Genomic DNA, 13,772 nt, shown 5'->3' on the forward strand with positions numbered 1-13,772 from the left:
CCACAAACGATGCAACAGTTTAGGCACAATGAAGCCAAAAAAGCACACTTTGTGTCACAAGATACTACTCTATGATTATACAGTCATGCAAAAATACAATACAATAAAGCACTGTTACATAATGAATACTTTAACAGAACTTTATCACATATTTTGTTCCAATGTTTTCAATTAAAATAATACAACAGGGTGTCCCTAAAGTCTTAAATATATATATATATATATATATATATATATATATATATATATATATATATATATTTTAATACATGACAAATAAATAATATAAATACATATTACTTATTTGTAATTGAATTTATTAATTATTATATGTGTATACATACAGTATTATGTGTCTAGACTTTAGGGACATCCTATATAAATATAATTACAAAATAATTTTTATATATATACAGATGAAGTATTTGAGTACTATGTTAAATAGGTATTGTGCAGTAAAGTGACCATCCTAGACAATAACTGTCCCTTTTCAAATCCTTCCTGCAAGTCACTTTGGGAACATGAAGCTTCAATGTGTTGATTGTTTGTCAGACCAGAAGGAAAACACAAGACTCTGGGGACTACTGTACTGTATAGTACTGTATAGTACTGTACTGTATAGGTATTTGGGGTAATTAATCCTGTTTAATCCTGTCATTTTCATATTAGGGGTGCTCCGATCGATCAGCCACAGAACATTGTCGGCCGATTTCCGTGAAAAAGCAAGGTACCGACATATGCCGATACTTGCTTTTGTTGCGGATTAAATTCTCCAGAACCTAATAGAGGTCTCAAAGACCACTCTGTTAAATAAATGTAATCTCTAATTATGAGAAGGAATAAGACTCACACTCCAATTGACGAGGTTTACCAAATGTATTGAAAATATGACAGACAGGATAGCAATCTTTCTGGAGCTCTGCAGCCAATGTCTGTCCTCCAGCAGTCTCCTGACCAGAAGGAGAGAGTCAGCCCTCAGTGATGGGCTCCCAGCATTTTATAGGTGTTTTCCAAGACTGCTGACGTGTGATCTGGCGTCTTATCCTCTGCATTCTTCGGTGATGCGTGCGTGATGACAACAGCAGACAATTGCGTTTTAGCCGATGTGGTAGGACTCTCATCAGCACCTTTTTCTGTACAAAATAGAACACGCACTCCCAGCATAGCACATCCTATCTTTGACCCACTTGCCCCATATCTGACTGCTAATTATGTGAACGCACTTTATCTTTATGTGTTTCTATAACCTACTTCAATAAATACTCATTTATTCAGTTAACAAGTTAATAAAACATTATATCTATAATCTACTTGTAATAAATGTTTACTCATTTAGCTAACAAGCTAATAAAACAATATTATCCTACACTTTATAACGCTGATCAGCTCCGCCCCCATTGCAGCGTCCATCCGACCGTCTCCCACCCACTTTCACTTCACAAAGCCAAAACACGCACGGCTGCTGTGTGGGACTTACCTGTGTTGTGAGAGTGATCTAAGTTTTGCACCCTGCAAAACATGCCACGAAAAATGTCTCGCCGCGGTGGTGTGGTAGAAATCTTTTGTTTGGTGCAGCATTTGGGGGGCGGGCACTTGGCATGGTGTGGTGAGTTATCGAGGCTCGCAATGTAATCATCGATCGGGCGGCGGCTAATGGAGCGCCCGTGTGTGCCTGGCAGTCGGAAGCAGATAGCCCGAAAAGTGATTAGATTCACTGGACTGCCGGGGGGTCCTGCTGGAGCGCCATCAAGTTGATATTGCATCCCAATTCTCCTTAGAGAAAGCACCTGATCCACTAAGGTTCACCAGTGGGTTTGAAAAAGTGAGTCAAATATGTTTTTGTCAAAATTTTATGGTTCCCCTTTCATATCATTATAGCCCAGGGGTCACCAATGCGGCAGCCCCCCCATGACCACATGAGGCGCCTGCAAGTCTGCTTTTCATTCACGTTTTCAGTTAATAATGTGAGAACACTGGAAAGAATTGCATTATGAAATACAAAATGTGAGTGGTGGATAGCAGCATTTTGTTAACGTTCTGGTAAAACTGGCACATTGTTTGGGTTGAAATAGGCTATGAAAATAAATGTTGCAAAAATGAGTAGCTCTTGGCCATTTTTGTTTTGTAAAAGTAGCTCTCAGAAGAAAACGCCTGATATAGCCAATAGTGAATTTAAAAATTTACACACACACATTTTAATTGAGTCAAAGTCATTTATTGAAAACAAGAATTAAACTGAAATAGGCTGTTTATCAGCTGATCAAAAGTTTAAGACCATCGCTCAAAAAAATAACAAAAAACTGGGCAGTCTAAGGCACACCTGTGCACTAATCTTGGTGTCTAATCAGCATCTTGCTATGGCACACCTGCGAGGTGGGACGGATTATCTCAGGAGAAGTGCTCACTATCAAAGATTTTAACAGATTTGTGACCAATATTTGAGAGAAATGGTGATATTGTGTATGTGGAAAAGGTTTTAGAACTTTGAGTTCATCTCATAAAAAATGGGAGCAAAAACAAAAGTGTTGCGTTTATATTTTTGTTGAGTGTATATTGGAAATCGCAGGAGGTCAGTGTAAAAACCAGTATAACAACATAACAGTCTGACAAGATGACTCACGGTGTCATCTTACCAACAACAGGAAATTCATCACACAGCAACTTAATACTCAAAAGATATACCTGGGAAATATACAAACATATATGGAAAACATAATGGAAAAAATAAATATGTTTTCCCATAAAGCATTGCGTGTGAGCAATGCATTCATTGGGGCGCTGCAATGACGTCAGGCCTCCTCTGGGTTCTGTGCTCCAGGCTCCTCTGGCTCCCTCTGGTGGACAGAGACAGCATAGCAGCACCATCCACCATTTTTTATGTTCTTTGTCCTCCAATGAACTGCTCTTCTGGCAGTAATGCATTATGGGTAGATGTTAAAATAGCTGCTGTGTGTTATTTTAAACATGTTTTGGTACTTTTAATGTATATTTCCTAGGTACCCTAGTGTTAAGTTGCTGTGTGATGAGTTTAATGTTGTTTGCAAGATGAAACAGACTGTTATATTGAGTAATGACCTCCTGCAATTTCCAAAGGGTTGGCAAGCTCATCATAAGTTTTTTTTTTATAGCTCATGATTGGCTCCTATCAAATAAAGAGCTGGCTGGACTCGTTGGCGCCACAATATTCATTTTATTCAGTCATTTTATGAAGTGGACACGTGTGGCTTACACACCGGAATTTACAGTGTGTACTGTACACAGTACACGACATCATTCATTTTAGACCTTAAGTAACTGCACAAAGGTTGGAGCATCCCTTGAACAAAGTATTTTTACGGTTCTTTGGTGAGGACTTCACAAAGAATATAAGACGAGACTACTGGCTCCTGGTAAGACGCACTCTGTGGACCCTTTACTGTGCTCTTTGTAAAATACACTTTTTGCGTACTTGCCCTCATTTATATGCAAATTTGTGTCTTCTTTTGGTTGCACATCTAAACCTCTGCATGTATTTTAATCCCTAAAAACGTATATACCCACAACACAGACACTTATTTGTGTAGCACAAACATACTTTGAAGCTGAACAAAGAACATGTATTCATTGTAAATCATTGAAAGAGTAACATTTATTGAGTGTCTTATCATTTTTGCTCTTGTGACAAATACGCCCTGGCAATTTGAAGGCTAAAAGCATGATAGTGATATTTTGCTAGCTTGTTTTCTATGCAGTGTGGTAATAATAGTTGAATTGTAATATTTACAAAGTTTGTATAGGAACCATTTTATTACATTTAAAATATCACCATGGATTCTTGGGGATTAAAAAAAAGAAGACACTGACGTTTACATACATGTTATACTTTTATTTGACTTTGTAAAAGTTAGACTTCATATTTCCAAAAAGCAATAGAGCATAGAAAAATGTGTAAACGTTGTAAAGAGCTTCCATAGTGTTGAAATGACCGTGGTTGTTCTGCTGTGTGCCAGTAGAGGGCACTGTAAGCACAATAAAAACCATTCACTTCACTGTTGTCATCCTCCATCCTAAAAGATGCACTATTATCTTTACAGTATTTGTAAAATACTTGTCATGTTGGCAAACGTTGTGATTGTTAATATTTTGTTGCACTTGTATATGAAAGGGAATGGTACACATTGTAAAGGTGAAATGTGTCCAATCTGAATAAAAGTAACAAGAGAAATTGTTTGTTCTTCATGGAGGATTCGTGTTGAGTTTTATTTCTGTATTTCCATCCAGTGTAGCAACTGATAAGATTTTTACTCTGTAAAACTGAAATGTATAATATATGCAGGGCCGAGTGGTTAGCATGTCGGCCACACAGTCAGGAGGTCGGAAGACCTGGGTTTGAATCTCCACTTGAGCATCTCTGGGTGGAGTTTGCACGTGCGTGGGTTTTCTCCAGGTACTCCGGTTTCCTCCCACATTCCAAAAACATGCATGTTAGGTTAATTGGAGACTCTAAATGGTCCATAGGTATGAATGTGAGTGTGAATGGTTGTTTGTCTATATGTGCCAATCATAATAATGAATTAAATATTAAATTATTTTAAAAATTCATTACATTTAAATAATTGGAACAATATATCTTTAATGTAATAAGAATTCTATTGTGTGCAATAAAATAGAAATGAAAAAGAACAAATACATATAAGATAAATACATCAAATATATATATTAATTAAAAAGTCTGGAAGGTGGCGGGGTATGCTTGTGCATGGGGGGGGGGTCGTTCATTCTCGCGATGTAATTTATCTTATTTATTATGTATTGTGTAAAACTAAGACATGAATAACTTCAAATTAAAAGCACAAAATGAATGCCGACCCACCATCCACCAGTTCAAGTTCCAGACAAGTTTTTCCGGAAAGATGATTACATCGCTGTTAAACGTGTATGGTAAAAAGGCAGTGTGCTAGCATGAATTCACTTGAGACAAATATGCACATTAGCACTCAATAAGTCATCAAAACTTACCTTTATGCATTCCCACATAGTATCAGCATTTGACACCAAATATGAGGTGAAAGAAAAATGGTAAAAATACAGTAGTAGTCTATCTGTGCGGCATGAGATAAAGTTTGCACACGCACAATGAACAAGTGACGGAAGTGAGACGGATGTAACAGAGAGAATCTGGCCACTTTTCAAAATAAAACATTAAAAATGAAATAATGGAAATAATGTTTTCTTTCTGTGCGGCCCGGTACCAAATGACCCACGGCCCAGGGGTTGGGGACCACTGACGTAAAGAAAAAGTATTTAACAAGAATATTTCACTCATTCAGATCTAGGATGTGTTATTTGAGTGTTCCCTGTATTTTTTTGAGCAGTATATAAAGTATAGAGTACATAACAATATTATATATACAATAATATCAACACAAATATTTTTTAATGATTTCAGTTAAAAAAAATCATGTTTTTATATTAGCCTATAGTATTTATTTATGTGTTATATACTACATTTTTAAACTTAAAAAAATAATAATAATTGTATGATATGCACTTTTGCCTGCGTCCAGACTCTAGGAATGCTTTGTAGAGTTGATTTATTGCTTGTAATGAATAAGTGTATTTCAAATGTGTTTTCTAAGAACACATTGAGGAGTATCTCAGCCAACAGTTATCAAATTGTCAGCATAACAAAGCCTTACAGTTCCGTGATGACACATCGGGCTAAAATTAGTCTTTGTCTGTAACCATTCCTAAAATGTAATGAGAAAGCCCTGCACAATAATGGGCTAAATTGTTAATAGAAAATGGGGAAAAAAAGACAATTAGTTGCATGCTAGGGTAATTAGCTCATATGTAAATTGCGGCCCCAGAGAAATCCCAGTGCCCGCCTCTGTGTAATTAGTCTGTAATTCCTCCGCATGCTGTGGAGGAGTGGCAAAGTTGATGGGGAGTAATTAGAAATATCTCACATGAAGCATTCCTGTATTAATTACAACATCTTCTGTATCGCCACACTTTTACAGGAATGTCAGAGGACAACGTCACAAACCAACAAGGAACTTGGCTGCTTGTTAATCAAAGATCTGCCTCCTTATTTGCATTTCTAATTGCAATTCAATTGTGTGTGTGTGTGTGTGTGCTACACAGTGATACCATTCTGTTAGCGCGTTCACAGAAATATGATCAAATATTTACCATCTATGAATTACAGTCGTCCCTCGCCATTTTGCTCTTCAAATTTCACTGCTTCAGTTCAGTTTTTCACAAAAATATGAATTAATAAACCATGCTGGCTTGTGGTTGAACACAGCCTATTATTAGTCCAAAAATAAGCAGATGTTGTGTATTTTTTGCTTAAATTAAGCATCTCCAAGTGTAAAAATGGCTAAATTAAGTAAAATGCAAAATATAAGACATTCAGAAGACGTATTCAAAGATGTGATGATATGTAGTATTCTACACTGGTCACTAGGTGTTAGAAATGTTACATTGATGAGACAAAGCCACTGCAGGAAGTACTGTACAGAAACAGGAAGTAAACAAGAACAAGGAACTCTCCCAATGCTAACATGTTACGTAGGTTAATTAGAGACTCTAAATTGTCCATAGGTATGAATGTGAGTGTGAATGATTGTTTGTCTATATGGGCCCTGCCATTGGCTGGCGACCAGTCCAGGGTGTACCCCGCCTGTCGCCCGAAGTCAGCTGGGATAGGCTCCAGCGTATCCCAACGACCCTAATGAGGAGAAGCGACATAGAAAATGGATGGATGGATGTCTACTATTTTGAGTAATAGGAGTGTAAAGGTGACTATAGGGGTGTTATTTAATGTCTAATAATGCTAAAAATGCATTTAGAAGGTCGTAAACAGGTTTTCTATGCTTTAAGTACAAAAGTATTCCATTTATAAATAAGGAATCCTACTTGGCGGAAATTCACTTATCACGGTTGGGCCTGGAACCAATTAACCGCCATAAACGAGGAACTAATCTACTGACATTTTATGCACAATAGTCCCATTTTTTAGGGAAACGTTTTCTGAAAACGTAATCCGTGAAAAAAAAAAGTGTGGCTTTACTGTATAATAGAACCCCTGGCATGGGGGGAAAAAAATGCGCTGAGGGTGCAGTAAGGCACCCTCTTTCAATGCGAAAGTTCTGAAAAATGACACCACCTTCCGATTGGTGGCGGGAATGAAGCTTGTTATCAATCAGTCAAAGCAAACGGTAAGCAAACTGCCGCCAAGACACACATGGAATTCCCCAATTTTCCCTCTCTGTGATCAAGGATGTTGTATTCAGTTTTCTCAAGGTGAACAAAAACGTATGTTCTGGAACGGGACGCATTATTTGTTGTGTCCATACAGCAGGTATCAAATATGAATGCATGCCTTTGTATGAGTACGCATGGCAGCGCACGTGTGAGGATGATGTAGCACATGACCTTGGCTCAGGTTCAAGATTCAAGATTCAAGATTCAAGATTCAAGAGAGTTTTATTGTCATGTGCATGGTAAAACAGCAGTTATACCATGCAATGAAAATCTTATTCTGTTCATTCTCCCAAGAAAAGAAAGAAAAACACAAGAAAGAATAAGAACATAAGAAACATAAACACATATACATAAATACCAATAAATTAAGCAACAACAACAGAAGAGACATTAATACAAGTAAATAATACAAATAAATAAATAAATAAAGTGCTATGAGTGTGTGTTGCGTGCGGCGTGTCTGAGTGCTTCATTGAGAAGCCTGATGGCCTGTGGGTAAAAGCTGTTTGCCAGCCTTGTGGTCCTGGACTTCAAACTCCTGTAGCGTCTGCCTGACGGTAGGAGTGTGAATAATGAGTGTTGTGGATGTGTGCTGTCCTTGATGAGGTTGTGTGTTCTGCGTAGGACTCTATATGTATAAATGTCTTGCAGTGAGGGGAGGGCTGCCCCAACAATGTTCTGTGAGGTCTTGATCACCCGCTGGAGTGCAACACCACCAGTGATCAGTCCGATGACAGTAGTGTCATCCGCAAATTTAATGATGCTGGTGTTGTTCTGGGAGGCCACGCAATCGTAGGTGAAGAGCGTGTAGAGGAGTGGACTCAGCACACACCCCTGTGGGGTCCCAGTGCTCACAATTCTTGAGCTGGATGTGCGGTTGTGGACTCTGACTGACTGGGGTCTGCCCGTGAGAAAGTTAAACACCCAGTTACAGAGGGAGGGAGACAGGCCAAGTGTGAGGAGCTTATTTGTGAGTTTGTGGGGGCTGACTGTATTAAAAGCAGAGCTATAGTCTATAAATAGCATTCTGACGTATGTGTCCTGGCCCTGTAGGTGAGAAAGGGCTGTGTGGATGGCAGTGTTGACTGCATCATCCGTGGACCGGTTCTGGCGATATGCAAACTGTAGAGGGTCCACAGTTGCCGCCGGGATGCTCTTTTTGATGTGGGTCATGACTATTCTTTCAAAGCACTTCATAACAATAGGAGTGAGTGCTATAGGGCGATAGTCATTCAAGCAGGTCACGTTGCTCTTCTTGGGTACGGGCACTATGGTGGTGGACTTAAAGCAGGTCGGTACAGATGCTTGTGCAAGCGACAGGTTAAATATGTCAGCAAGCACATCAGCTAGCTCTGATGAGCAAACCCGAAGTGCACGTCCTGAGATGTTGTCTGGGCCTGCTGCTTTTCGTGGGTTTGTTTTGTTTAGAACCCTGCGCACATCAGCTGATGTCACCATGAGAGGTGCGTCCTGTGTGCTCCCCAGGTTCAGCCACCCTCTCTGCTCATCAGAAGTTTGGGTGTCAAAGCGGGCATAGAACTCGTTCAGCTCATCTGGAAGTGTGGTTTGGCTGGACGTGGCTACGCTACTCTGCTGTCGATAGTCTGTGATGTGCTGGAGCCCCGCCCACATGCGCCGAGGGTCTGAGGTGGAATAGTAGCCCTCCAGCTTCTGTCTGTACTGTCTTGTGGCCTCCCGTATGGACCTCCTCAGGTCATATCTGGCCTTTTTGTAGTCATCAGCGGTGCCCATGACAAATGCAGTCGAACGAGCACGTAGCTTAGCCCTTACATCACAGTTCATCCACTGTTGTTGGTTAGGGTATTTTCTGTAATACTTGGTGGTGGTAACAGTCTCTATACATGTGCTAATGTAGCCAGTAACAGCAGAAGCATATTCATCCAAATCAACAGTACAATCTTCCCTCCCCGCTGCAGTTTTAAACACATCCCAGTTTGTGCAGCCAAAGCAGTCCTGAAGTACTTGATCAGTTTCTTCATTCCACACTTTAACTGCTGTACTTACAGGGGGAGCTTTTTTGAGAAGTTGTCTGTACGTTGGATAAAGGAATATAGAGATGTGGTCAGCCTTTCCAAAGTGGGGTCTTGGAACAGCCTTCAAAGCACCTTTCATGTTGCTGTAGACTTGGTCCAGGATGTTATTTTCCCTTGTGGGAAAGCTCACATGCTGGTAATATTTGGGGAGGACAGTCCTGAGGTTACAGTGGTTGAAATCGCCAGATATAATGAATACAGCGTCTGGGTGTTTGGTCTCGTGTTTATCAATGATGGCATGCAGGAGGCCTAGTGCATTAGCAGTGTTAGCTCGTGGTGGGATGTAAACAGCAGTTAAATACACAGCGCTAAACTCACGAGGCAAATAAAAAGGTCTGCATTTCACCATCAGCAGCTCAATGTCCTGCGAGCAGTGCTTTTCCATCGTCTGTACGTCTGTGCACCACCGTTTGTTTACGTAAACACAGACGCCGCCACCTCTGTGTTTACCAGACGCTAAAGTCCGATCTCCCCGGTAAGCAGCAAATGATTCCAACTGGATCGCCGAGTCCGGTATATCCTCCGTCAGCCAGGTTTCTGTGAAGGTTGTCTATTACTGCATCATTCAGTAGTTTTGAGGGCAGCACTGCGAGCAACATCGAACGCCTCGTCGAACGCTACACCCACCCCCGCCAGCACACAGCCTCGGGCTGACAGCCTGCAATTAGAACTTCACCAGTAACTACCCTAGACCATCATTAACAGTTAATTAAATCAAATCTATCAGGAATTATGGACTCAACCTTGAAGGAATACTTCATACAAAGCTTTCAAGACCAAAATGAGAACAAGGAGGGGTTTTTTGGCCTCAAAATCTGCTGTTCTCATCTTAAAACATCAACTTTGGCCAATAAATACGATGTCTAACAGCAGGAGGCATAGCTGTGCACCTCATAGGGCACAACAGGTTTTAAAATGTAAATAAAGAATTGAAGCAAATAAGTTAGTAAATAAGACCCTGCACCACGTGAAGCTCCACAACTGAATGAAAAAGCACCCCAGATCATGATGGACCCCCCTCCACTGTGCCGGGTAGAAAACATCTCAGGTGGGATCTCCTTGTCATGCCAGTAACGCTGGAAGCCATCTGGACCGTCAAGGTTACATTTTTTCTCATCAGAGAATAAAACTTTTTTTCCACCTTTCAATGTCCCATGTTTGATGCTCCCTGGCAAAGTCTAAACGGGCACTTTTGTGGCGTTGAAGGAGACGAGGTCTTTGAATTCCTTTTTTGTTTTTTAAACCCTTTTCCCGCAGATGCCGTCTGATGGTTATTGCGCTGCAGTCAGCACCAGTAAGGGCCTTCATTTGGGTCCAAGACCGCCCTGTGTCTTCATGGACAGCCAATCGGATCCTCCGGATCAGCGCAGGTGTGATTTTTTTGGGTCTACCACTTGACTTTTTTGTTCCATAATGCTCAGGATCTTTCTTAAAATGTAGAATGACTGATTTACTGCCCCCCAACCTCAGCAGCAATGGCACGCTGCGAGAGGCCTTGCTTATGCAGCTCAGCAATCCCACCACGTTCAAAAAGAGAAAGCTTCTTAGCTTCAGCCGTCAGGAGGGAATGTGAAAATGAAATGAAAATTTTGAGCATATTTTAGCTTTTACAGCTTGTGGTCTTAAACATTTGATCAGGTGATAAACAACCTATTTCAGTTGTGTTTTTTATGTTTAAATTACAAGTTCCAAATGTTTTTTGGTCTCACTCCCCCTTCTTGTTTTTGCATATTGTAGCTCTACTTAAAACCTCATTAAGATCCAAATGTGCAAAATGCAAATTCTAGCAATTTTTCAACTGGCCTTAAGGTTTTGATCAGGTCTGTATGTACTGTATGTCTCTGTATGTAACATAATTAATGAAATAAATTAATTACCGCCACTAATGCACTATTTTTGATAGTTGTTTTGTTTATATATATATATATATATATATATATATATATATATATATATATTAACATATTTATTTATTTATTTATTTATTAACATTTATTTATTTATTTATTAACATACTTACTTCTTAAATGTACATGTTTTTTTATTTACATTTTTATTGTATTATCCACAAATTATTCCCGGTGCTTCACTTTTTCCCACATTTTGTTATGTTACAGCCTTATTCCAGAATTGAATAAATTATTTTTCTCTTTTTAAAAATTCTACACACAACTCCCCATAATGACATGAAAACATTCAAACACAGCAAAACGCCAAAACCAACAGTAAAATACACCCAAATGTTTGCTTTGTCGCCACACAGGCTCACTCTCCTTTGTAAACAAAGCCTCACCCTGCTTTGTATCAAAGCCTGGTTTTCTCAGAGCTGCTGAGACAAAGTCCCTTGGATTACCATAATGACACGTACATCACTGGAAAGCACAGAACCTCTACTTTAAGAAACTGTTGGAATTTTTAAAATGGCAATAGCATTGCAAATCCTGCGCCTGGACAGCTTTGGTGTTAAAGGGTTTTAATAAAATCATCTGTGGGCCAAATTGAAAAGTTTAACAGGCAGCAGTTTTCCCATGAATTCAAGTCTGAAATGATTCCTACAGGCAGTTTAGTGTTACTATTTTTACAAATATCCAACTCTCTTTAGAAATAAAACAAATCTGTGATGTTGGAAGAAAGTCAAAAGCATCACGACGTGACTGACAAATAATGTACAATATTTATTCCAAAAAAGCAGCATGTTTAAGATGAAGCCTGTACACATTAACAGCAACAAGATTAAAATAGTCCATCGTGTGAACATTCATTTCACAAAAATAACATCCATTTATTTATTCTGGAACATTTAAAAAAAAAACTACAAAAGACTGGATTTCTATTCACAAAAGTAAAAAGATAGACGTCAGTGGGGTTCGACTGTACACAGATTGTTCTTCTTCACCTCCTCCTCCTCATCTTCTTCTTCTTCAGCTCATCAAGTGAATTTATATGTGAGATTGTCAAGGAAACTAATTTTTCATTTTAGTATTCACAAATGAATAAAAATCATACGTAGTCTGTTAGTGCCTGACACAGCAGCTACAATATCTCCAAACTGGAAAAAAAACAAGAACTGCTAACGTGTAAGTCTTATCTTTTTTATGTCTAATACGTCTTATTTTCTCTGATTATGTCTCTTTTATTGGGTAAGAGGAGTATAAAGGTGACTATAGGGGTGTTATTTCACGTCTAGAGGGCTCTAATAATGTTAACCATATTTAGAAAGTTGTCAACGGGTTTTTATATGTCATAATTGTGAAAATATGTAATTTATTAATATTGAATCCTACTTAGCAGAAGTAGCCACTTGTCGCGGTCGCATCTGGAACCAATTAACCGCGATAAACGAGGATTACTGTATATATTTTGAAATATAAATTGCACCTGACTGTAAGTCACAGGACCAGCCAAACTATAAAAAAGGTGCGACTTATACTCCAGAAAATAGAGTGAGTACTTCAGGTGCATTGGCTTAAAAAGGATATGATTCGTAGTCAAGTTTCTGGGTGAGAACTCCTGTCAGAATGAACTCAGCGTTGTGGACATCTGGACAGCAGATACATCACAAAGTCAAGACATCCTCACAGCTTAGTGAACAAAATCCCTGCTACCTGGACCTTACCGATGTTTTTAAGGAAGTACTCTCTGCAAAGATGGAGATCGTTGTCACAGGAAATCAAGATGATCTCTGGGAGGTTCTGCAGCAAAACAACATTTACTTTTGTCAACATCATTCGATGCTAACAGCAACAGCATGCTAACGGAGTCGTCACAGATTGATTAGCAGGTCCAAAACCAAAACCATTCTCCTATACTCACCTTGTTCTGTTTATGTTCCATGATTTTTCGGTATGAGGGCTGTTTGGCCAGCAGCTTCCCTCCCGCACTTTCCACGATAGACTTCATGGTGCTGAGGCTGGGGCACATTCCTGGGGTCAGGTAGAAATACTTCCCCTACAGAAAGAGGGAATACCAAGAGCAAAAATCACACAGTGAAGAACTGGCAGCTTGGAGGATGGTACGTATCATAACAAGTGCATTCCATCAAATCAATGCCGTTTGCAGGAAATAAAATGTTCAAATGCACAATGAAATTAACGGTAAAGTACATATATTTTAATGAAGCAAAGTTTCCTGCACATTGATCTGATTACATATTTAATCAATACAATTGAAAAGATTCATTTAAACTACCATGAACACTACAAAAATGTGTTGCCTGTCCCTGCTTTCTAAGATTAGACTTTACCATTAAATAGAATCATTTAAATCCTTCAGAAATATTCCATTTTTGATACACACTGTACTTGTGTTACGCCTTATCCCAACCATACTTTAAAGTTTTTCTAAGTTTGAAAGTTTGATGACGACGTTGTGCATTCTGGTGTTCCCGCCACTTTGATCCGCGGTCCTTGAACATACCATGTGTGACGCAGATTGAGACTGATGTGTATGACTTTCTCCGACACTGCC

At 39.3% G+C, this 13,772-nt stretch overlaps 1 protein-coding gene across 2 annotated transcripts in view; it reads right to left on the reverse strand.

Moving 5' to 3' along the window:
• Positions 1-11,956: 11,956 nt before the first annotated feature.
• The window catches only part of paxip1 (PAX interacting (with transcription-activation domain) protein 1), a 31,373-nt gene continuing 29,557 nt past the window's right edge, over positions 11,957-13,772 (reverse strand). For both annotated transcript variants that reach the window (XM_054768755.1, XM_054768754.1), the window contains exons 20-23: positions 13,119-13,253; positions 12,922-12,997; positions 12,781-12,845; positions 11,957-12,246 (exon numbers count right to left, since the gene is read on the reverse strand). In XM_054768755.1, the coding sequence (XP_054624730.1) occupies positions 12,235-12,246; positions 12,781-12,845; positions 12,922-12,997; positions 13,119-13,253 (288 nt within the window). In that variant the 3' untranslated portion in view covers positions 11,957-12,234. The remainder of the gene's footprint in view (positions 12,247-12,780; positions 12,846-12,921; positions 12,998-13,118; positions 13,254-13,772) is intronic.

This window comes from Dunckerocampus dactyliophorus, chromosome 2, assembly GCF_027744805.1.
Source record: "Dunckerocampus dactyliophorus isolate RoL2022-P2 chromosome 2, RoL_Ddac_1.1, whole genome shotgun sequence".
NCBI classification, from domain to species: domain Eukaryota; kingdom Metazoa; phylum Chordata; class Actinopteri; order Syngnathiformes; family Syngnathidae; genus Dunckerocampus; species Dunckerocampus dactyliophorus.